General features: G+C 41.7%; 1 protein-coding gene across 1 annotated transcript; it reads left to right on the top strand.

Moving 5' to 3' along the window:
• The first annotated feature begins 4066 nt into the window (after positions 1–4066).
• Positions 4067–23775, top strand: nuak1b (NUAK family, SNF1-like kinase, 1b). Its single transcript, XM_059335442.1, has 7 exons — positions 4067–5257; positions 10060–10180; positions 14466–14617; positions 15752–15817; positions 15944–16063; positions 17764–17896; positions 19387–23775. Exons 1-7 carry the CDS (start codon positions 4970–4972, stop codon positions 20478–20480), a joined length of 1974 nt encoding a protein of 657 aa, XP_059191425.1. The 5' UTR covers positions 4067–4969; the 3' UTR covers positions 20481–23775.
• The last annotated feature ends 2409 nt before the right edge of the window (positions 23776–26184 follow it).

Raw genomic sequence — 26184 nt, 5'->3', positions numbered from 1 at the left:
CCAAAAAATCTCAGTATGTTTTTAAGAAAACACTACATTTTATTAATTAATTTAACCTTTCAGTTTTATGGGTTGGGATTTGGCAACTTCTTGCATTCAAAAGATTCATATTCAGCAACTAACTGTTCTAACATGTTTGAACTTCCAAGCATCCCCATATTGTCTCCATTGCTGGTTATTAGTCCCAAGTACATGCAAAGTATTGATAGATTCACAATTAAAACAAGTAATAATAACGGTGCCGATAATGAAGTCTCTGAAAATCAATATTCACCAACTCCTTCTTTGCAGTGTTTCAAACAGAGCTCTAATAAATCTATTATATAGTACTGTAAATTTAGATTTAGAGCTTGACAGCTCAATATTTTAAAATGCCATTAAAAAATAATGAATTTAATGTATTGATTATGTTTATGTTTAGGTTTCTACAAGGTCCATTAATGTTATTTTACAGTTATGCCCGAATTGTCATGCAACAATAATTTTTACAAACGTTAAACTGTGCATGTTTACTGTGATTTGTTATCTGCCTTGTACAAATCAAATATTTCTTCAAGCCGAAGTCTTATTTTTTTTTTAAAAACATGCTTTTGAAAATGCACAGCAGTCAAGTGAGGGGCATGTATGATTTGTAGTTAATGGACATGCACAAGGTAATAAAACATGCAAAAATACTGATATGATCTATATGACAGAGCAGTTATGTTAATTTACAGCTGTTTCCAAAAAGCCTTTTTATGTAGGTGGTTTAAAATTGTGCTAGCAGATGAGCAAGTGCAAGTTTATGCAGGAAACGGGTGCTGCCTAGAATCATGCACCCGTTTCATGATCACGTGTGGGAGTCATACTTTTATCTGAGTGTGAGTGTTGAATGAGCAACAGTTTATACAGTGAATCAAAGAACCAGGCTCTCTGTTGATCTTGTCATATACACTACTGGTCAAAAGTTTTAGAACACACAAACTTTTCCAAAATTAAATTGAAAATGATACAGTTTAATGTCTCAGTGTACTCTGAAATGAATGCACATTTGCAACATTTAAAATTCTTTTTTGAGCATGATAGTGTTTTGAAAGTAAAAAAAAGATTCAAAATCACATTTTATGTTGGACTAAAGGACAAAAAAAAGACACAATATGACCAAAAAAAGACACAAAATGACAAAAAAAAGACACTAAAAGACACAAAATGACTTAAAAAAATACACAAAATGACCAAAAAAGACACAAAAAGACACAAAATGACTTACAAAGACATGATTCACCTAAGAAAGAATAAGGTACTTCTTCTTCTTGACATTGATCTGACCTTACTTTCACCACTAGGTGGCGGTGGCGCCACTCTTTCTACACAGAACAACTCCTGTCTTGGCTGCAGAGTGCAATTGAGGCCAAAGGAGGAATCAGATCAGATACTAATCTCAGAGTCTGTGATGCTATAACTGGACACTCTACTTACCCTGTTTAGTGACAACAAATGGCACGAATGCTTAATTATGCCAGCCAAAAACAGATTCCCTTCTTAATCAGAAAGTGTCTGACATGAGCCAAGACTTCCCAAGTACACAAAGAGTTGAGACAATCTGATTGTTTGGCAACAGCAGGTTATCTTGTTAGGGTGCCTGTGGTGAACTAAATAAGTGTTGGCCTTCTGCCCATATTGCAGATAATAAGCACATAAACATAATATTTTTTACAAACATAATGGAAATTATACCCAACTAAGGCAATAAACTAATAACTTAAATATTTTCACACGTTAATGACATCAATTCAAAATCTTTGAGTTGCCAAAACATGTTGCACAGGAGCAACATCATACAGTTTATTCTTGTTTTCTCAAAATCAGTTATATTAGTCCTACAATATTACACATTATTGACATTTTGCAAACTTATCATTTTACTCTATCAGAATATTATAGTAGACCTTAAAATACAAGTATAGAAAGAAAAAAAAGTACCACAAACACACAATTAATCTTCATAAAAGTGTAAGGAGAAATGGGTCGTGAGTTATTACACTCCAAACTGGAGTATTTTCTTTGGTTAACGATCCATCAAACACATTTTGTTGTTAAGGTAACAAACAAAATGTGTTTACAGCGTGTACAGTGCAGACCACATGAAAAAATGGGATTAATTACTTGATCCCCTCTGAGATCTGCCTCCATTCCTTTTCAGTATAGAAACCAGATGCAAACAGGAATTCATTTAGCATGATGAATGTATATAAACACAGGGGAAGTGTAGGAACATTGCAAAGGCATACTGAGCCAAAATTTGTTGGTGTCTGTTATTCATTAGATTGGAATGAATGCACAACATTGTGATGTGTAACATTACATACCTGAAAAGTATTTCATATTGTATATTTGTAACACATTTTAATTTTGTTTCATAATGCTTTTAGTTTTCCCTTGGTTGGAATTTACAAAACTGCAGACAAACTGTCTTTACACTATAATACAGCAGCTGTTGCTTGGGAAAGGAAGCAGATTTTTTTTTCTCTGAAGAACAGTGCAACTCTGCCAATAAGAGTCCAGTTAGTACTATCATAAAATCTGCCAAATCATATACTATCAGCTAGAGCTGACAATCAGAGAGCACACAATCTTCCCAAGGTTGCACAAACTTTCTGTTGTTTTGATAATAAAAATCTAAATCATGATTCAGATCAAAAGAAATACAGAGGCTGGGCAGTAACTCATGATAGTTTAAATGTTCCGAAATAACTTATCTTGCAATGTTAAGATATCCTTTAAAAATTAAAATCTTTATTCATCTGCATGTGGATCCGCGCCAAAAATATTCAGTTTATTTTGTGCAGTTAAGTGACAATGGCTATTTAAATTTGATTAATTTGCCATTATAGTTGAGGATTATATGTTAATCACTCTTTACCTACTGTATAGTGTCAGCATCCCATAATTGTTCTGTCCTGCTGGTTGTTAGTTTCGACATTTATCCAAGTGGCAACCTCTGAGGCCAAAAGGTTAAAACAATGGAGAAGTACATTGCAACCCAGAGTGGTTGCCATTCTAACACTTTTTCTGTTGTTCAAGCCATGGAAACTGTTGGACATTAAAAACTGGACATAAAATTTGATTAGTCAATTCTCCTAATGCTTTAGAGAGGCTGGCTAGCGGTTTCCATTTTTTTCTAGTCTTTATACTAATTGCTATCGATAATAGACTTTAATATATGGTCTCAATCTCGATGATGTCAGCCATTGGGTTTCTGAAGAGCCGATGTGTAGCTCAATGTGGGTGGCTCTGGCCGCCACCATCTTGGCAGTACCTGAGTCCTTCTAATTCCCGACTAATCAAAAAGTGGGCAAAGAGATGGAGTGTGGGTGAGCTGAGGTGGGCTGATTGAAGCCTGGTTGTTAAAACACGTCATCCGTGAAAGCGTTGTCTGTCACTCAAAGCAGCCACACATGTGCAAAAGATTTAGGCAGGTGTGAAAAAATGCTCTTAAATAAGAACTTTCAAAAATAGAAATTGAATATAGTTTAAAATCAATTTATAAAATGCAAAGTGAAATCTAAATCAGATCAATATTTGGTGTGACCAAACCAGCATCAATTCCTGCCATAGACATTTGCACATTACTGTACATTTTTTGTACCAGACTGTAAATATGTTTATTTCTGCAGTAAAGTCAGGCATTTTAGCATAGGGGTCTATGGGGATTGACTCCTTAAAGGTGTCAATGTGCCTCTTAGAGGTGAACTAATAAACAGGCAAACAAGTAGAGAAAAAACATGGTATTCTCGGTGAAGGTAGTCTGTTATGAAGACTTGTGATCAATTTATCAGTAGCCTAAATAATGATGTGTATTGGAGTTGTTAATGATTAGACATTTTGACAAAGTGGGGGTAAGACAGTGAAGGGGGGTCCCCTCCCGTGCACATGACTCCCAGCTACGCCCCTGATCAGCGGCAGTCATACCAGAGATGTGAGAGGAGAAGAGAGCACAAAGAGGGAAGAGAAAAGACAGGGAAGGAGGAGGTCTGCGTAAACCCCGCCTCCGATCTCGGATCCTCTCGCAAGTCTTATTCACAGCCTCTCATGTTGAGGATAGAGAGAGAAAGGGAGAAACAAGAAGAAGGGCACACGAAGAAGAAGAAGGGGAGCAGCCAAACGACCATGGCAATATTCAAAACGTCTCAGCTTGAGATAGTGTCCGATCACAGCGCACCTCTACCGCCGTCGACCACTGCACGGAGCATGCAGTCGCACAATAGACGGAGCCCAGATGAATGAGGTGCTATACCTGGGCCGTGGACAAAATGAGGGTCATCTTCATCCAAAACGCCGGTTTCGTCGCAGCTTTCTCGCCTTTTAGATGTGAGTCGGTGATGTTGGCAGCGTTTAGGACGACAGATAAGGTGAACGAGCCAGAATTAACCACAGCTAGATCATGCAAGTCGATTGAGGAGTGAGGAGATAAGACCAATTGATTTAGTCTTTTTTTTTTTTCTTTTATTGGGATAGAGCTTGCATATACATTATAGCCAATATATCATCTTGAATCCAAAGTGGATTCAGCTTCCGGCATGCTGCCTGCTGCCGAAACCTGAATACATAGGCTATTTTATTACATATTGGCACTATAATTAATTTTTATCCAGTGATACAGGACTATGTATCAGGTAATTATGGACCGATAATGTCCTTATAGACTTGTTGTGCTTAATCCATTAGTAGATTGATTATATAGCGATATTAACATGAATAGGTAGGAGGAGAAATCATTGTTCACTTTGATCAAAGCCAACTGATCAACCAAGACAATCTGGAAATGTTAGTTTCCACATGTAATAATAGGCTACGCGTTATTCCCTGTAATTTATTTATTTATTATTACTAATATTAGACCTATAAGTATTATATTATCAATTTATTTTAGTTAGGTAGTTTGAAATATTTAACAGTGGGAAGGTTGTTTAAACACTTCCCTAGTGAGATGGAAACCGCTTATTTATCGCCCCACCGGGGGGTAGCGCGTCCCGAGGCCCAGAGAGGTTCAACCTCAGCGGGTAAACCGGCGGGGGGTGACCTCTCCCCTCCAGCTCCATCCCTACCTACCGGCAACTCACCCGAGGAGACCCCGGCCGGAGGACGGAGGAACTCGGGCGTGAAGAAACACCACCACAAGCATAACCTGAAACACCGCTACGAGCTGCTGGAGACGCTGGGAAGAGGCACCTATGGCAAAGTGAAGAAGGCCATCGAGCGACACTCCGGCAGAGAGGTGAGCCGCTCTAAGCAGCTGGAAACATCTGTTATGATGCTTTTAGTGGATCCAGACGCTTGTTGGTACACATGTATACTTATGTGAAGCGCTTTTGTAGCCTCTAGAAGAAAAAAAAACATTTGTCTTAAAATAAGTGCTTTGTTGCAGGCGTGTGCATGCCCTCTCCTCCTGGGAATTCCCCCTGTGCTCAAAAGGACCCATGGGGCCACGGAGTAGTGGCTGCACACGCCATGTCCTATGCGGGGCCTCACGACCGGATGCTGTAGTGCAAATCCGGCTACTGACTGACTAAAGTGACTCCAGTGGTCCCAGGAAGCATCATAGAAAACAGCTTAACAGTCCCCCAGAGAAACTACTCAGTCCCACTCATGTTTGTTTATTTAGCGATTTAGACACAGGCTATGTCCTTTCGGTTTTGTTTTTATTTTGAGTGAGTGTGTGTTCATAGGTCATCCCAACACTTTCTGTTTCTCTTTAAAAAAAAGTCATTTGGATGTCTTTGCCATAGTGACCCCACCATCTGCTGTAATGTCCCAGCAGATCTCTCCAAATATTATTTTGTTTCCTCCTGTGGCAAAATTTGACCCCTGTACCCATTTTGGCAAGTCATGGGGAACTTTCCATGCACAGAGAATGCCAGGGGGAAACTTAGTCTAGGTCAACAATGTCCCCCAATGGTTTCATAGCTCCTGGCAATTGCAGTCAAGTTAGGGGGACCATAAACCCTCTGATAGGGCGGACTCTCTCTTGGCCTGTCCCACTTGGCTCCTTGTACAGTCTTCATTGTGTTTTCCTATTTATTATTACCATGGCAGCAACTCTGATGCAGAGTAGCTTGCTCTCACTAGCATTGTGAAAGTGCATAATGTATAATGACTGGAGGGGTCAGAATGTCTTATTTAGACATGAGTGATTTTGAGATATTGTTTCCCTAAGATATCTTAAATTGGCTTTGGCTTTAGGCATTTACTTTTTATTTCTTTAATTATTGTTGGAATGAATAACAGCATTTGACAGCCACCAACACAAGATTTGTTTAAATCTGAAGTGTGTCTAAAACTAGCTGATACTGCTGCTAAAAATACATCTCTCAACCAGTCTCTGCAAGAATGTACACACAAACTAAGTAATCAGTGGCCATTATATATACCTAGCTAAAAACTGATGCAGTCCAATACAAAAGTGCTGCACTAAATCCTACCTTTTGTGAAGGTTATAATGTTCAGTTTTAGAGAGATGTTAAATCAAATGTGTTTTGCATTCCACAGACAGATGTTTCTGTTATTTTGCCAACCCTCACACACAAAAATGAGGTGGACATAAAAGAAACACCTGCCTGTGTGCATCATTTTTTGTAGGTCAATATTCAGTGGCCTAATGCCTTCCTTTCTCCCGTCCTGTAATCTGCTGCAATGCCGCGAGCACAGCAGTCAGACTTTAAATAGCATCTCAGTTAAGCATAGGTCTTCCTTGCACCACTGCGTTTTACGTGGGAGTTTGTATATCTTAGGGATATCCTTTGAGAATCAACGCCTCTGCACATGGAGTGCCAGCAAAAAACAGACTGAGCACGACTGCCGGCCACCTCACGGGCCACGTGTGTCTGGCATTGCTTGCTAGAGTTTACTTGACCTCTGACTCAAGTCAGTCCCCTGTGTCCATATGGCAGATAGCCGTGATTTGAGACTGTTATGCAATCATCTTGACTCCTTGTACCTTATTTCTGCCTCGTTCCACGAAGCAAATGAGAAGAGCAGAGAGAACTAAGTGAGGAGACAGACTGAGGAAGTTTTGTTTGCAACTGTTTGTATGCACGTGTGTGAAATGAGCAGAAGGCACTAGAGGAAGATTGATTAGATGTGGGCACATTCAGTGTGTCAGCGAAAGTGGAAATGAGTGACTGTCAGCTTTAATCTGCAAAGCCGTATGTTGTAATGCTTGGCAGCTAAGTCGAAACCCAACATCGTATGGAGTGCAATTGATCATAGAGATCATAGTTTTGGATATATGACACAAGCCTCTAGTAGATGTGTTTCATGTTTGTATACTCGTCAGGGGGATAGAAAGAGACTAGCTTTTATTTGCCATCTAGTGGACTATAGTAAAAAGGTTGTGGTGACAGCCAGGCCTAAAATGGGCAGTGACACATGAAAGGCCATCCCCAGCAGGAAATGAGATTGAAGGGGAAGGTTAATATCCTGTATGGGGGATCCATCACAGGCAGGAGGGGGGGGGGCACAGTTAGCACAGAGACACAGGGAAGCCCACCACCATAACAAGAGAGTTGACTGCCTCAGTTAAAGGGATTAGAGAGCCATATTAATGTGAGTTTAAAGCACCAGATTACATCATTCCAAAACAATGGATTCACTGGAGAGGTACACGAGAGGGGAAAACACTGACATTCCTGTGCTATATGTGGTGCCGTTGATGAGGTATTATGATTCCTGGCTGTGTTTGAGAATAAAGTTCTCTGGAAAAGTGACGCCTCTTCCTCCCACTCACTCTCTCTTTCTTTCTCCCCCCAACTCTGACTAAGACTCACACACTCAACGCAACAGATGATGATGATCTTTTAGCGAACGCAGAGAAGGGTGAGCTTGTGATGAATACTTCATCTATTTTAATGGCCTGAGAAAGCGCAGGAAGATGTCAGGCTCTAGTGAAGCGAAACATGGACTTTCACTTCAAACAGCTCTGTTGCTGACAAAGAGGTTGGGGGGGTGGTGCCCAGACGAGGCCGGCCCCATACCTGGCAGGGGCCGGCGTGGGCAGCAGTGCATCGCCTGTTTACTGTGAGTGACAGTAATAGGGATCCACTTAAGGACAAGCGTAGCTGTGTCAGCCGGCCCGGCCAGCTGGCAAGTGGCTGATCTGCAGTCCTGTTTAATGATCTACATCGGGGTCAGGGCAGGGGAACATGAGGAGACACACAAGAGATACCTGGCTTTGTCTCAAGCCCGATGTGGGAGAGCTGGCTCATTCAATGAGTTAACATACAGTGTGGAATGAAGACCATGGCTGTTAAAGATTGATTAGTAAACTTTTTGGCGAAAAGGCTATTTTGGTTTTAGGCAGCAGTTAAACAAGGAAGTTTACTTGCTTTTTCGTTTAACTTTTGTGGCTTGTTTCTCAGTTGTTGCCTAAATTAATGAATTCCTTCATTAAACCCAGGAAGGTGACTCACTTTCTGCCTCACTGTAAAACACCAAAGTCAAAAATGTTACTTACGTTTTGGGGATCAGTGATAAAATGTCGATGAATTTGATGAGGTAAAGGAAAACGTCAGTGTTAAGACACAAACAACTTTTGCCAATTATGAACACAGCATGTAGACCCCCTGGAACTTGTTTATTATGGTATCATTTCTTTAAATTCTATGTAATCAAGGCATGCTCTGGAAAGGAACTATTCCGGTTTGGGGTTATTTTTATTGATGTACACGGTAATTAGCTTGGCACTCGCTACTGCCTGTGGTTTCTGCTGAATGGAATAAAGCTGTGCTCCTCCGAATACTACCGCTTTGCTAGGAGAGGACAAAAGTTTAAACTAACAGAATTCAGAGCAAACAGACTCTACAGAGGCCAGATCAAAGCGAACCCAGGACTCAATCCAGAATGTTTAGGCTACATTTATAATGACATGTGCTAGACTGCGTATTCTCAATTGGTTTATTTGGAAAAGGCCACTAACCTCTCATTTAAAGAGTACATAGGGTCGAGGTTTGAATGCATCCAGTTACGGCTGACTCTCACCCCGGTGGCATTGCCATGACAGTGAAAAATCATCAAATCAAGTGTAGTTGTGGACTGCTGAACCTTATGTAGCAGGCCCATTGGCAACGCAAGTAGACTGAATCACTTCCTCAACCCTTGCCCATTCTTCTGATTCCTCATAAAACTCCCAGCAGGCAAGCTTTTCAGGCCATTTCAAAAGTAGGCTATTAGCTGCTGTTAATCAGAATGACTAAAAATAAGAGACTGGGTAGTGATGTAGTGTCTTCTCAAGGACTTTTTGACAGGGGAGGAAACACGGCTGTGTAAGTTAATACTGACATCTGATTTATGGGGGAGCACTCTGACCTCCATGCCTCCCTGCTTTCCTCCAGAGACCGTGAACATTAACACCTCGCTTACATCTTTTTCATGATACTCGTGGTGCTCAGCTGTGAATCTGACTCCTGATCTCTCTGTTAGAGATGGGTCTGGAGTCCAGGCCAGAAACCCAGCCCAAGCACTGACTAATACCTGGTTAAATATAGACCCTGAACTAGTACAAAGCACGCCTCCATTATAGCATCACATGTCAGGTTGTTTTTCACCTTTATTTTGCTTCTTTCATAAAGAAAAAAGAATAAATCAAATTGTGAGACTAGGCTGACACCCCTCCTTTTTTGACTCAGCTGGCTGTCATAACAGTAAGGCCTGGTGAGGAGGTCAAAGGTTATTATAAAGACCCTACAGGACCCCTGAGATGAAGTACACAGAGTTTATTAGGTAAAGATATGTTGCAATACATAAGTTGGCTCACATGTTTTTACTGAGACAGACAGTCGTCACATGATGCGCAGAATGTACTCTGCGAAGTTCACTGATAAGATAATGAGTGTGACATAAATGTAGTCTTATTTTTTCAGTTTTGGTCATTTACCATTTCAAATTAAATCAACATATTTATGCAATCAGTTTAGGTGGACAGAAAGGAAAATGTGCTGCATCCAAGGTATCTCTTACTGTGAAATCTTGATTTTTGTTGCTGTAAGTCATCTAATCAAAGCCTTTCCTGTCCTCTGTATCCAGGTGGCTATCAAGTCAATTCGGAAGGAGAAAATCAAGGATGAGCAGGACATGGTTCACATCCGCAGAGAGATTGAGATCATGTCATCCCTCCGCCACCCACACATCATCTCTATATATGAAGGTGAGAGTTGTGCTGCATGTCAGAAAGTACACACAAACAAAAACACACATGTCCAAACCTCACCCCTCCCTCAGCTCATTCAGCAATTGTGGCCAAGCTGCAGGATTGTCATGTTATGGCATGCAGATGTCATAATACGACCTGGACTACAGCTCTGGGATGTTATTCATCTCCTCTGTTCTGTCTGGCTGCCGGGGCCAGTAAAAGTTTGGATGGCTTTGACGGTGTGCGTCTGGATTTCTCTGAATGTGTGTGTGTGCACGTGTGCGTTGAAAGTTTGTGTGTGTAAGAGCGGTGGTATTCTAAGGGATTGCCTCTCCCACATCTAAGAGTTTTCATCCCTTGTCTTCTCTGGTCTTGATCTCAGGGCCAGACATCTGCTGATACTTAGAGACAACGGCAGCTGGGAACCAGACTGTACTTGTATACCGTATGTGTGTATTTGCACATATGTGTGTCTGCATATGTTCCTGCATATTTGTGTCTGTGTATGAGCCTGTGTGTGTGGTTGTGTGTGTGTATCTAGAAAGACACTGAACTGACCTTAGTCACCCAGGCCTGCACCCTGTCTGACTCTGTACAAGCGCTATGCAGAGAGGGAGGAAAAGCCTTAAGCCTTCGCTGGAGCAACATCATCATAGATCTACCCCAGGAAGCAACTCTCTAAATATCAAAGCCTTCAAGTCAGGCTTAAACGGCATTTTTTTAATATGAGCCCCTTTGAATGACCTTAACTTCACTGGAAGAAAACGTAGATAAGAATTAATGGTGAGTGTAAAGGTTGAACAATTCCCATTGAATTCTTTCAACATATTGCCAGCAATTCATCATCTCTTATAATGTAGTCTGGGCCTATGTGCAGGCAATTAAAGTCACAAGGCTCTGCGGTGTGAGTCGGTTTCATATGATTTGTGGCTCGTGACTATTTATATGCCCGTGTCAACAAAGCAACAGTTTGAATGCCCTTTTCAGGATAGCTGCCCTGGCACAATGGCAGCCGGTTGTGTGCCACTGCCCAAACTGGCTTACCCACTGTCCTTTGTTCAGTGTCAAAGTCTCCAGGTTGTTATCAGCAATGTGAATATGTGACAAACATGACTATTTGACATGGGAACGTGCCAGTAGTCAGCTGGAGGGCTGAAGTGCAGCCAAGTTCTATGTGTTCTGTAGAATGATTAAAAGAACACCCAGCTTTATAAACTCCAAGCGGGCTGTATGGTGTGTCAATGTGTGCTGCCTGTCTTTATAAGCAGCCTACTCTACCAACAAACTCCATCAGACTCATTGCTCTCGCTCTTTGGTGTTTCTCCTCAAACCCAGCGTTTACTGTTGTGGCCTGGCCTCCACCCAGCCTTGCTTTACAGATATATAGGGGGCCCGAGATTTGTGTATCCGGCAACACCCTCTTCAACAGCCCCTGCTAACTGCCTTGTGTGAAGCAAAGCTGAACCAGATGTGTGTGTGAAGATTGATTTTTACCACTCCCTCACATTCTGCATCCATCAGCATGCAGTGCGGGGCATCTTGCTCTTCGCCCTGCAGGCATAACTTAGTGCTCTAGTGCCCTCCTATTAAAACAAATAGTAAACCCCAAAAAATGCTGTAAATGTGAAAATTGATACAGCAAAATAAAATGTTACTACCATGCACATATGAGTGACTGGCAAAATGACACAAGTTAAAGGAACAGTTTGAATAGTGTGCACAGTCTACGTAATGTACATTCATTCACTTTCTTTGACTGAAATGAGAAGATCAATAATGTCTACACTGTGAATATGATACCACAGCCAGCAGCTGTTAGCTCAGCTGAACTAAGGGACTTTTTGGAGTCTACACTCACAGCCAAGAAGAGTGAGACAAATTGTTGTTTTTACACATTTTGTTAACCAAACAACACATAACATGTTAATTAGTGAGCTTCAGAGGTGGTGGCAGACAGATTTAGTTGCCTTGGGACACAGCCAGGTTGGCTGTTTCCCCCTTTTTGCAGGCTTAAGGTGAAGCTTAAGTAACCAGCTGCTGGCTCTAGCATATTTACAGTACATATGTGGAAGTAGTATCGATCTCCTCAATGTGACATTAACCTAGAAACATTAATTGTTTATATTTTGTGTTTATAGTACTCTATCACTCCTCTATATTACACTTTGGTGTAGTACTTTTCCTACCCCCTATGCAAGCTTGCACCATTGTCTATCATCAGTGCACGCAATAGGACAATGGGTGCTAATTAGTCAGATGCGAGGGCCTGACCTGTGAACAAAGCCTTGTGAGTGACAGCAAGGCTGTAGTGAGGGCCGGCCTAGCCAACGGGCTGTAACGAACCCAACTTATGTAAGCCAGGTAATTACTTCATCACCAGTGGTCAAAGGTAAATGGGAGTGCAAGCTGAGAATTGGCTCTCCATGCACAACCCCACCACAGATCACCGCAAATCTCACCCCAGGTCACCACTCTGTCCACCAATAAGAGGGCTGGATCCCTCCCTGCCCTCCCGGGTGCTTGGCTAACACCCCGTCTGTTACTTCCCGAGCAGCCAGACAGTCACAATCAGGGAGCATTACCATCACTCAGCAACTGTGTGTTTTTGTAGAGGATTATATCTTTAAAAGGACCCTGGGAGTGGGGTGAGGAAAGTAGTGTGACAAACTATGAAGGTGCTCACTCAAGGGTGCAGAAAGTAGAGGCCCTCACCCCCGGTGACCCTGCTGTGTGGGAAAATCAGCCCTCACAATACAGACCAACATGGGCGACTGTGTTGTTGTCATCTCCTCAGTATTCCCTCGGACTTTCTCTCTCTCCTTCTCTAACCATTTTCATTCCCTTCATGCCAAGGCGCTGGGAGAGATGTAAGTTGCCAACATGAAATTATACACCAGAAGGCTAAATACTGACACACAATGATATGTTTGGTGACTGCAGTTGGATAGGAATGCATTGCAGTAATACAACTGTAATAACATTGCTTTCGCTGGTCACCAGATGTGTAACACGTCACCATCATTCAAGTGATACACTCAGTTAATGTAAAAAAAAACAATTAAACTGAAGATTAATACATTTTCCTGCATTGTTTGCTATTTTTATTACTGCCAAGGCAGTTCGGTTTGTTTGTCAGTCTGTCAGCAGGGTTATAGAAAAAAAACTTTCTGGAAGAATCCATAAAAGTTGTCAGAAACACAAATCACTTTTCACTTTTAGATGGGCCATATGTGCTGCATTCATATGGTGTCAGAATAATTAGAAAAAATTGTTCCTTTGGTTCACCTGATTCACTCACTCTTCATTGTGAGAAACAGCTATCAATTTAATACAACTTATCTTTGTAGCGTCCATATTTTTTCCACAATATGACTCGAAGTTCATTAACACGACTTCACAACTAGAAAAAGGGAGCATCCAAGGAGCACATGAATGCACCACTGGCCTTGGTCTGCACTCTGTGTGCCATTCTAGTCCATGATTTGTTTTGGCCACAAAAAAATTCAACGTCTGTCAGATGTAAAACAATAGATACAGTATTTTGTCCCTTCTTCAATTTTAACCTAAAGAAGACACAAGAACAGTGACGTGATTATTACGTCACTTCAATTGTTATTCACAAATATAATAAACAGTTAAATTATCTTAGAATAAAAAGAGGATGCTCTTATCTGTGTTGAGTAATGCATTACTTTATCTACGTAAATAAGAGCCCGATGTGGCTGTGAGAAGGGGAAGTTGCAGTGTGTTGCTACAATAGACGCTTGTACAATAATTCATGTGATATGGACACTCAGTATAGTGGTTAAGAATGTGGGAGTGTGATGTGAAATGTGTTGACATGATGTGAAGTTGAAGTGTGATGTGTCAAGGGCATCGCTTGACACTGTAGTGTACCCTCTGTCTGAAACTCTTTCTCTCCTTCTTTCTGCCTGTTTATCACTGCTCTCTGCTCACTGCACTCTCAGAGGAGTGGGCTTGATTGAGTTAACCGCCCCTCCCTGCAATGTTGTGAAGGAGCCAGACACATGAGGTGGGGTTTGGGTGATGTAACCCTGGGAGAAATGTAGAGATGTAATGTGTTCCTCTGGAATTTGTATTCCTGCTCCAAAACTAAAGGGGGGTAAACTGGTTTATTCTGCTTTTTTACATAACAATGTCCATTTGTGATTTTAACATAATGGAATGAACCTGGAATGATTTTTATAAGTTGTCCTCCCACCTCCCTAGCTTCAGTATAGATGTGTTTTCATAAAGGAAGATATTAATGGACTCCAATTGTTTTCTTATCATTTCTCAGTGTTTGAGAATAAGGACAAGATTGTGATTGTGATGGAGTACGCCAGCAAGGGCGAGCTGTATGACTACATCAGCGAGCGCCGGCGCCTGAGTGAGCGGGAGACGCGACACTTCTTCAGACAGATAGTCTCCGCCGTGCACCACTGCCACAAGGTGAGAAAACCCATACCACATTATACATAGTGAAAAAAACACACACATTCATTTTCTTGGTCACCTTCTCTCTTGCACACATCCAGACTGTTTTCCAGGCCACAGCGTGCCTATTGTAACATTAACCATGCACCTCCACAGCCATATAGCCAGCTAATCTGCAGGCCCTACACAGTATGCTTTTCTTGGCGCTGGTGTTTGGGAGTCATCTGTTTCTGAGTTAAGATGGAACACAGGCCAGTTTAATTCAGGCTTACACTCCGATTACAGTGCGCCAAACAGTCCCCGCATTAATTCGGTCCTCATCTGTTGACACGCTGATGGATGTCCCGAGATACCCCCAAATCTTTTCCCCAGAAATTCAGCTTCAGCCACACCCACGTCAACCTCAGTTCCACACCTCACTAACTCCCATCAAAACCCCAAGATCCCAGGGCTTGTTTGGCCCGACTCCCCTCTTGTCATCCTCTCCCCAGCTGGAGATAGGGATGATGTCATAGTCCTCAGATAGGAGCGTCCCAGACAGCCATGAATGATGATTCATCACCACCAAGCACAACCTCCCACCGGGTGGGGTAGTGTGAGTCACTGACACAACAAGCAAACAACCATTTCTTCCTTGTATCCACCAATCAGGATCATGTGAACACAAGCTCCCTACCAGGCAATAACCAATTGGAGATGCCATGCAGAGCGCAGCCCTGGGGGGTGGAGTGATGGGTGAAGTCACTCCTCCACATCTGAGCCGGGTTCTGTCTGTCTGCATACCACATGTTAATTCCAGGGTTTTTTTCAAACCCAGGAACTAACAGCATAGTTGTTTTTAATCCCTGGATGTTGTGAGAACATCATTCATACAGGGTGGCAATTACAGGCTTATGTTTATGTGACACATGTGTCAATTTGAAAAGAAAATCACAGCAGATGTCAGCATAAAGACCCCAGAGGGGGCAAGACCAATTAAAGAGTACTAGACCAACAGGCTGCCTTGATTTCCCCCGAGAGCCACAAGCTAGCTTTGTCAGAGTAAATCATCTCTTAATACAATGGACTGCTTATTGCTTGGATCCATCTCTCTTGAATAATGCACCAATAGATGCATCAATCATTACTCTCTATTTTTCTGTCTTTCAGAATGGAGTGGTGCACAGGGATCTGAAACTGGAAAATGTGCTACTGGATGAAAACTGTAATATTAAGGTAAGTTTGCCCCTTGATCTGTGACACCCACTGACCTATAATACCCTGTCTCAAATGATCAAATACTGTGAGGTATTAGCAATCACATGACTTAAGTAAAATTCACACGTACCCCTGTATCCACAGATTGCTGATTTCGGGCTGTCCAACCTTTACCATAAGGACAAGCTGCTGCAAACCTTCTGTGGTAGCCCGCTCTATGCTTCACCAGAGATCGTCAATGGGAGACCTTACCGTGGCCCAGAGGTGAGCCCAGTCAACCAAACAATGTCAATGACTAAAACCCCAGCTGTTTGTGTGAGACCTTAATTTCCAGGACATGTTTTCTTTTTATGTATCCATCATCATCATTGTCCTCCCTAGCTGTTAAATTCACAATGATCATCCCAGATGTCTCACCTTATACTGCTTTCATCCTTATTATTTCACTGGGGATTATCATCATCACATAGGCCATACACAAAGATGTGGATAGGCTTTATTTTCATTTCTTTGATGGGATTACTGTTAGTCTCCAGTCAAAGGGAGGTCTCTCTTGCAACTTCACAGTAGGTCAGCTCAGATACTGTCTGCATCCCTTCCCTGTCCTCCCCTTCCTACAATGTCTTGGTCCTTTGAAGTGAGGAACTGGAGGATAGTTTTTCCACACTTTCTCTTCATCTTAATGGGATCGGAATGAGCCTCCACAGCCTCAAAGAGATGCTCATGGTCAAAGTCAAATAGTTTTGGTGAAAGAAAGAGTGAAAATGTCTCCCCAAAGCCACTTATCTGGCAATTCCGGACTCATTCTGAAGGGCGTCGTCTCTAAAATTGCATCAGTTACATAAAACAAAGCAACAGCGGAGGGGAAAAACTCACATTTTTAGATATTCAAGTCCAACCGTTCAATTTAGCGTAATTCACTATAATTTACTCCAGAGTGCTAAAAACTACAGCAGTCCGATTGCAATCGAAATTACAGAACCCCGGTTGGGGTGAGGCCACAAATTACAGCAAACACAGGCAACGAAAATAGAACACAACAATAGTGCGTGCCCTGTCTCGCCCTCAGAACGGACCAATGGCAACCGGAGACAGACACATTCTTGATGTGTGTCCAGATCCTTGGAGGAAGTACACTCACTCCTAAACTGGTCCTATCTGATTTCCTCTTCCTAGACTATGTCTCAAAGCTCAGCTACCGCCATCAAAAGCACATTCCTCAGGACATCTCATCCTCCCTAAACCACGGTCAATAAACACACACACCGAATTTCCCTCTTTGTCACACTCTCATGTACACACAGACACACAGTGAGACAGGTCATCTGCTGATGACTGAGCGGCAGCATGTCTCCGGCGAGTCATCAGAGCCACAGGATATCACGACTCTGCCATCTCTGCTGGACTCATTACCCTCTTCCACTCCCACCACTTCCCACGTGGCTCTGCACCTCCTCATGCTCCAGACACAAAGTCTTATGTAACTGCTTACTTAGAAAGCCACATTGCATTAGGGTGGTGGTCAGAAAGTGCTTGCTTCTGCTTGACAGAGCAGGAGAGACTTGAGGGGGGGGTGGTCAGAGGAAAGGATTTATCTGTGTGGAAAGAAACCATTTCCCACCAGAGTACTGGCATTTGTCATTATTTCTATGAAAGACGTGCTGGAGAAAAAAGGCAGCGTCACAAGCTCTTTAACAGAGAGGTTCTTGTGTGATGAGAAGGTGATTGTGGTGTTTAAGTTAACTCAATAGTATAACTCAAAGGGTTGATGGTCAACAGAGCTGAACTCTTTCTACAACCCATTTTAATGGCTTGAATCATTAATTAAAACATTTCAATTGCATAACATCAAATTTAGCACACGTCAACTTTTTGTTTTATTTTTTTTATTTTTTTAATAGGCAGTGTGTGTGCTGCGTATGACTAAATGACCTAGTTTATAACCAAATGTTTTGTTTTCCCAGGTGGACAGCTGGGCTCTGGGGGTGCTGCTGTATACCCTGGTCTACGGGACCATGCCATTTGATGGGGGAGACCACAAGAACCTCATTCGCCAGATTAGCAACGGCGAGTACAAAGAACCCACTCAGTCCTCAGGTAAATACATGTTTGTATTCCTCCTGTTTTTGTCATGCTGTAAAACACCTGATCTTGTGCTTTTCATAAATCTTTATCATAAACTATACCTGGCTGGGCCGCAGATAGTCAGGGAGGTTCAATTTTTGTTGGAATCTAAAACCATTGACTCCTGTCGTTCGGTCAATAAATTGTACAGGACCCCTGCTACCCCCCAAATACGTAAAAGATCTTAAGATCTTGGTTCATAAATTGTTGAATGGAATATGGATCAGCGTGCTCTCAATGTACACATTTAGCAGAATCTGCACAATCCATTATATATGATGCCCTTTTTGTCCAGACAGTAGAAAGAAACTCAACAATATCTCTTAACCTTTGATATTGTCTTCCTGTCTTCTGCAACTTTTGTTCTCTCAGTTCAAAATTCACTTGGTTTGTTAGTGTTATAAGTATTAAGATCACACACTTATTTTTGGTATGTTATGTTATTGCAATATGATGAAAGACTCCCATATGTCTGATATAAAAACATTTCAAACTGTGTCAACTCCAACAACAGTAAGTCAAATAACAGTAACTCAATAACTTAATATAGTAGGACAGCCTGGTCTCATGCCCAACTCGTGAGATTGCAATGTTGATCATGGCCCTGACTGGAAACAAATCCTTGACTGGGACCCAGGAGACCGGTGTTTGTGTTCTGTTTGAAATCAAGAGTCAGTCTTGGTATTTGGAGTCAGCCTGCAAAACTGTCCCTGGTAGTTAAATGCGGAAGTAGTTGTTTTAAAGCCCAACCCTGTTCTTTTACCCTGACCTTAGTCAAGTGATTTTATTGTCTAGAGTTAACCATTTCCCATGAACACAGAAGTTTATTTTGAAAAGCCACTATGCATGTAACTAGAAAGTGACATACCGGTCCTGACACGTCCAAAACTGAAGCAAAGGGGTTCTGTGTGTGTCTAGGGGCTGTGACAAAGCATCAGTATCTTATTAGGATGAGAATTCATTGTGGAGGAACTGGATGGACAATGCCATTTAAAATTCATTTTCTCTGTAGAACGCAGGAGTTGGTGATATAAAAATGGCCAATATTATTGAGTTCTGAATGTTATTAAACTAAAGACACTCAGATGGTGTGAATTTTGTCAATGCCATTTGTTGTGTTATTCAGTCGAGGATCTATTATTGTGGTTTACACTGAACAATGGAAAAATAACATGAAAAATATTTAGTGACTAATACTTTTATTGAGGGTATAAAATCAATGTAGCTGTTTTCAAAAGCCTCTAAACTGAATAATTGCAACAAACAGAAAGAAAAAGATGCTTGAAAAAATATATTTCCACATTTTTGCAAACATCCTTAATTATTTCATCATTTTATGAAAACTCACATCAACCATTGGGCAGTGTCGGCATCTCAAACTGCCTTGTTTAGTCACTCACACTCCACAAGTGGTGTTTAGTATTTGAAGGCTCACTGGCTGTTCTTGTTCTGTTTCCATCTAGATGCCCGTGGACTGATCCGTTGGATGCTGATGGTAAACCCTGAGCGCAGGGCCACAGTGGAGGACATAGCCAACCACTGGTGGGTGAACTGGGGCTGGAAGAACAGTGTGTGTGACTGCGAGACCCAACGCGACCACGGAGGCTCGCCCATGCTGGCCCGCTTCATCGACTGGCAGAACCGCACTGAGCCACGTGGTTCTGGAGCCAAGGCTGCAGCCATGCCCCAGCTGCTGCGCCAGAGGCCCAAAAAGTCCAAGAAGGAAAATGTCGAGGCAGGACAAACCCACTGTGGAGCGGAGGATAAGCCAGGCTTGAAGAGACCCAAGGGGATCCTGAAGACTAGGGTTACTGAGGAGCAGCGGTCAGCCAGTCTGGACGAGGTGGAGTTGGGCCAGGCAGTGCTGCCACAGCAAGCTGAAGGGGGAGAGGAAGCCTCGAGTCCAGATCAAGAGGAAGAGGAGCCGAGTCTGGGAGGAGGCTCACCAGCTAAGATGGTACCCTCTCTGCCCAGGAAAGGCATCTTGAAGAACAACCAACAGCGGGAATCAGGGTACTACTCCTCGCCAGAACGCAGCGAGTCCTCCGAGCTTTTAGGGGGCACCAGTATGTCTCTGCTAGCCACCTCCCCGCCGAAGAGAGTGATGGGAAGAAAGGGCATTTTGAAGCGAAACGGCAAGTACTCCACCTACAGCGGGCCTCCCTCAGCGGCAGCGGTAGCTGGAGTCCTTGGTGAGCCTCCTCCCTCAACTGATTCTGGTCTGTCAAGGAGTCAGAGTCGGCCCTCCAGTATAGTCGGGGAGGACAGCTCCGTCCTGTCCCTGTCGCCCAGCTCCCTTGGTGGGGCTGAGTGGCACTCCTCTACCCCCCACCTCCGCCCAAACATCAGGGCCTGCGTCTCGGCTGAAAACCTGCTGCAGCTCGCCAACTTCAAGGGCTTCCAGGCAGCCCCGCCACACCAGGGACACAAGTTCAGCCGTGGCCCCAAAACGAAAGGCTCCCCGGGGGACAATGGCAGCTTCTCCTTGCTGGGGGACCTGGAGGACATGACTCAGGTGTACCAGCAAGCCCTGGACATCAGCAGCAACCTCACCTAAGAGATGGGTGGCAGAGAAAGAGGAAGCAGAGGGAATTGAACAAGACTGTGTGTGTATGTGTGTGTGCAGATGGATACGGGTGGCATTAACGACCAGTTTGTTACTGGGATACACCTTTTGGGAAGTTGTGGTTTTCCAAATAGGGCTGAAATCTTGATGGGAATTATATGTTCTTGCACATACATACACACAAATGTATACACTGAGGTGCACTTCTCTGGTCAGAGGAAATTCAGTTAGTGTTTTGTGAACCAGAGAGAGGATCTGGCACGAGAGAATGCCACCCAGTCTGCTTTCTTGGCCCGCCCATAGACTTTGCTGTGTTCAACATGTTTACATATTCAGCAAGAAGGCAAGTTAGAATCACAAACGCAGCAACCAGAAACTGGTTGGCTCTCCTTTTACACCACCCATTTTGAGTTTGAGTTTACAAAAGCACCTTAAAACTCACGCAGAGCACATGCTTTTGTGATCTTTACTTCCTTTAAAAAAAAAAGAAACAAACCAGGGTCTTTTTCCAAAAATAACTGACATTGCTGATTATTTATTAATATTTTCGTAGCTTTTTAGTTGTAAGTGCAAAACTGGTGGGGCGCTGGCTGTTACTGGAAGAGTCCTTGTCTCCAACTCTTTGTGTGGAACTGACATATATAATTATGTTACTCAGTGATGAGAAACATATATATACTCAGCATATATAACTGTGTCTGCGCTTGTAAAACACACAGGCAAATATACCTTCATAAAAGCGTATGTCCTATATGTGTTTATGATACTAGGGAATATGTAGGAAGTGCCTTTTTTGATTCATAATAAAAAAAATTATGTATGTCATTTCCTTAAAGTGGAGGGAAAAGCCAGGCCAACCTGTCACCAGTTGTGCTTTTTAAAATGTTTGTGAATGTGGAGAGACCCAGGGCCTTCAGCGCACAGCTTTACTTGTTTTGGGGTTCAAAGGTCAATCTCAGACAGTTGAGATCAAACAGTCTCGTCTCCTCCCCCCCTCTGCTCCTTTTAAAGTAGAATCACACAGATATGCCAGGAACTACAGGCCACCTCAGAAAGACCTCCTCTGTGCTCTTTGTCAGTGTTTAAGCCCATAGTAGTTTGTCAGCAGTTTAGGTGGTTTGGTTGAGCACGTATTCGCTGGCAGCACCAGAGGTCTGCAGGGACTCACCTAGTGGGGCATTTAGTCAAGGGAGATGGCGCAGACACCATCTCACAGTCCTGGAATGTGCCTGGCTCCCTTAGCCTTGGTTGTTTCACATTTTCAAGGCTACCTGATAAAATGTGCTGTTTAGTGAGAGATTCATTTTTGTTTTGTTTTACCAAAGACACATAATATGCTTTTCAGTTGTTAGACTAGTAAATAATTTACCCCCAAAGCTCTTCAAAAGAGCTAAGTACGGCGGTTTGTTTAGCCTGCTGATGACACAGCGAATTCCTCAGACAAAGGCTGGAGACGTGTTGGTGCTAGAGATCTTTATCAGCAGCGGCCCGACTCAGCACAGGTGGGATCTGCGGTCCGCACTCAGCCTTCCAGCTGTGTATACTAGTCCATTATGTCAACCAAGCACAATTAGCCAGCTATTGTTTTCATTTGAGAGTAAGAAAGAGGCAGCGCGTAGAGATTTATAGCTAGAGGGAGAATAAAAGAGTGTGAAAGAGCGATGCTTGGAGAGGTGCTGAGATTAGAGAGGACTTTCCTGTAAAGCACAGGAAAGGTCATGGAGTAAGATTTATTTTTTGAAGGAATTGTAATGTAGAGTAGTGAAAGTAAAGAAAGTGAGTAGAAAGAGTAGATGGAAAGTTTTTTTTTTATACCAAAGATGCTTTGGCATGTATCTGGGGAATGAATAGGTCAGTGACTAATGGGAGTCCTCTGGATTTTTCTTTGACTTGGGAATCCCCATTGGTGAATGAAATCACCGTCCATTGTTTTCTTTTTCTTTTTGAGTTTTTATTTGAGATGCTGGAGGCTGTTGATACAGCTTGTGTTGAGGGTCAGTCAGTGTGTGACTTGTGCGTCCTGCATGGCCTTAGAAAGTGTGTTTCACTTTTCCACAGCAGCAAAAAGCGGGAGAACGGTTACTGACATCATACAAAATATCAAATGATGTAGATGGAAAACCATGCAGCGGATGACCCCTGAGGAAATAGATCACATGTTGAATGTTTTCGGTGGTCTTCTGGTGTGAAGCAAAGGTCCTGGGTATTGATTCAAACAAAGACCCGCTGCGTATTATATTGCATTCTATTGCCTTTTGTATTGCATTTTATTGTCAACTGGATTTACAGTGAGAAAATTATACTATGTTAGTATTTTTGTTTTATTATGCTTCTGTTTTTGATTTTCCAAAATATAAGAAACTTTATATTGCTTTATGTTATGGCAGAAAATACTTCCTTCCTTGAAGTATTAGAATTTCTCTTCAGAATTGGGCAAAACTGATTGGAAATTGGTGTAGTCTCAGTTTTTCCCTGTTTGGCTACACCTCTGGGCGAGAGGAGCCCGTTAACAAACCTCCGAAATGGGAAACTAAATTAATTGAAATGCAAGAATATGTACCAACAGCTGACCCTAAGAAAATTGCATTTCCACCTCTACCAAAGCAGAGGAGGTCCAAAAGGCTTGAACTACATCAGGAGAAAAAAAGGCAATAAAGCAATGGAAAGAATCTGATGATGAAACTTTATCTCTGCCAAACTGGAAATACGTGGTGCATATCTGTTAGTTAGCAGAAAGTCTAATCATAGGAAAACTTGACTGGATATTGTTATGACAATAATAATAAATTAGTATTATTATGTTATTTAAGTATTATTTTCGTTACGGCTCATTACTATTGATGGCTATTGCCACAGTTCTTTTTTTGTCTGTTGGTGATCCTGGACTGCCAAGGTGGATTAAGTTGTGTGCCTTTGGTATCTTTTTTTTTTTTTTTTTTGATAATGAAAATTATTATCAATGTGTTTTTATACATGTATTTATTGGTGATCAAGCCATTTAATTTGTTGTTAAAAATACTCCCTGTTCATGCTCTGACCTGCTTTAGACTGCGTCTTGTGTTCAGGACACACAAACATATAGTTGTTTGTTCAAAATCGAGTGGTATCATCTCCTTGTTAAGGCTGCGGTCAAGCGTGTATTTTTAAGAGTAACAAATCAATAACAGCTTAAATATTGTAAAAATGTCTTAATTCATCCATTCGGGTGTATTTCTACTCAACACAATGCCTCTGTAGTACTGTATCAACTCAAATAAATGGATCTTGAAAGAAACACGTTTTTTTATATTGTGTTGTTGTGTGAGTTTATAAAGTGCTAAATGAAACTGTAATTATGACTTTCCCTTGAAGTCGACAGGGAAAATGCCTATAAAATTTAAACAAGTTTAGTGTATGACATTCACATTGCAAACACCCTCCATCCTATTCACAAAATAAGCCAAAACTGCACGCTACTAGTGTTCCTTTAATCTGTTTCCAGAGTTCAAGCCTGACTTTAAAAAGTTATTTCTGGTTTGACATAGTGGTTGAATTGGATAAACAAATATTCCCAGAAGTCAGACTGTGAGAGAATTAAAAATACTTCATCCAGCTCTCATCTTCTTACAGTAGAGTCAAGCGTAAATCAAACTGTTATTGGAGAGATGTCCTGATTTCTTTTCCTTTTTAAGAACGTGTGACCCAAAAACCTACATGAAGGAAAGAAGGAGGTCAGCAGTGGTGATCCACATTGCAAGGGTGGTCTATTTTCAGCCATAACTCCAACATAATGAATTGAATTAACTGAAGGGGGCAAGGGGTTGTTGTCAAACTGTCACACTTAGAGAATAAAGGTCACTTTGACTCAGTTTGAAAGAATTTGTTTAAACCTAATTTAAAGCAAAGCAGAACTACCAACGAGAATGTGCCAGTTTTGGGGTCTGAAATCAGCCAGAGTTTCCACACAGCCTCAGTCTTCAATTAACTTGATGGAGTTTAAAGTGATACTCCACCCAAAATCTGTTTTTAAGCACTTAAAAATCATTTACTGTAGGCTTGAAAGGTGGCTGTAAAACTTTTTGCAGTATTGTTCCTTTGGAGAGCAAAGCACTTCTGGTCTTGTTGGTTACAATTAATTCAAATAGTGGCCAGTTTTCTCAGTGGAAACACGTATTAAAACATCCATAAACTACCTCTGCAGAATAATCCATTCTGCCGTTGTCTGTTCACATGCCCATGATGTAACGAAAGTGCAATTTTTCTCTTAAAATGTTGTGAGAGGCACAGCTTTTATTCAATTCCTCACATACAACCCTGCCAAGCTCATTAGTGGACATTGGTTTTCAAACATTTTTTTCAAACTCCTGCTCTTCCTTTGGTCAGGAGAACTGGTTGTCTTAAGTTTGTTGCTTTGTTCATCATGACAGTAATCTTGAGTGAGATGCCAGACAACTTCATTAGTAAAAAATAATAACAAAAGTGACAGATTCATGAGGCCAGCCAATGGTTGATATAGGAAAGAACAGTTCTTGAGGAAGTTGCATGTGCTACAAATTGTGCAAACTGATACACAGACCTACTCATGAGCCATGTGTGAGGACTGAGATGAACCCAGACATATTATGGCAAAAAATTAAACATACTGTGAATAATGTCTGATGCACGAGTGGAGACATTTCTATTGGAGGCTGCTGTCCTCCCAAATGTACACTGATGGCTCTCAGCTTGCATTTGTTTCAGTTCATTCAGGTTCACTCATCACATAAACACAGACAGAAAGCAAAGATACTTCTGGGATGATTATTATTTGCTGTCAGTAAAAAGTAAAAAAGAGTAAAAAATGAGTTCCTAGTTTTATCTGTAGCCTGCCAAATTTCTTACATTTCACTTTCATCCCTTTTTTTCCGTACCCTCCACTACCGCTTATTGAACCTAAGATAAGACCCAATTACTTAAAACTCAGCAATAAATCAATATGACAAAAGGCAACCATGTGAATGTGATGCTGTGGATATTTTTGTACTTTTTTGAGTGACAGAAGTGCCTTAAATCTACATTCTTTCTTATGGCCAGCTGGCTGCAAAAAGAAGCCAGAATGTAGAAGTCAATTAAAAAATTACTCTACTGTTCTCCCGAAGTAAACATCTTCCCGATGATTTTATTGTCTCAATGACCAGTTCCAGTGTTCCTGAATACAGCTTAATGCTGATTATGTAAATTATGGTCCCATTTACAGTAAAATAGACGATTAAGCAGGCTATGCATTAGGGCTACCTTGTGATTGACAAGTCGCTACCACCGCACAAAGTGTCTTTTCTTTCATTTCATTTTTCATTTCATTTTTTTGATAAAATAGATAAACCTATCCCCTGATACTCAACACTTCAAATAAGAAAATTTCTCTCTACATATAGCCACTTAATGTCAAATAAATATGTATTATTATTATTATTATTTATTTATTTACTTATTTTCTTATCAGTCAACCATAGTATATCAAACAACTTAGATCTGAGAATTTCTATTACTCCCGCAAAGAGTTTCAACTTTGACCATTCACAGACTGTTTTCATCCCATAAAAGTTAATTGGAACATTATGGTCACTTTAAAGTTTCTTGTTCAGAGTTCGGTTGTATTAAAAGACACTCTGAGGTGTTGGCGCTGGTTCCAAAAAAACATGTTTGTGGCCAAAATTTTGGCCATGGTTTTGGCCAA

Source organism: Centropristis striata, chromosome 6 (genome assembly GCF_030273125.1).
Source record: "Centropristis striata isolate RG_2023a ecotype Rhode Island chromosome 6, C.striata_1.0, whole genome shotgun sequence".
Lineage (NCBI taxonomy): Eukaryota > Metazoa > Chordata > Actinopteri > Perciformes > Serranidae > Centropristis > Centropristis striata.
Note: the sequence above shows the minus strand (reverse complement) of the source record. Positions and strands in the feature narration are given on the sequence as shown.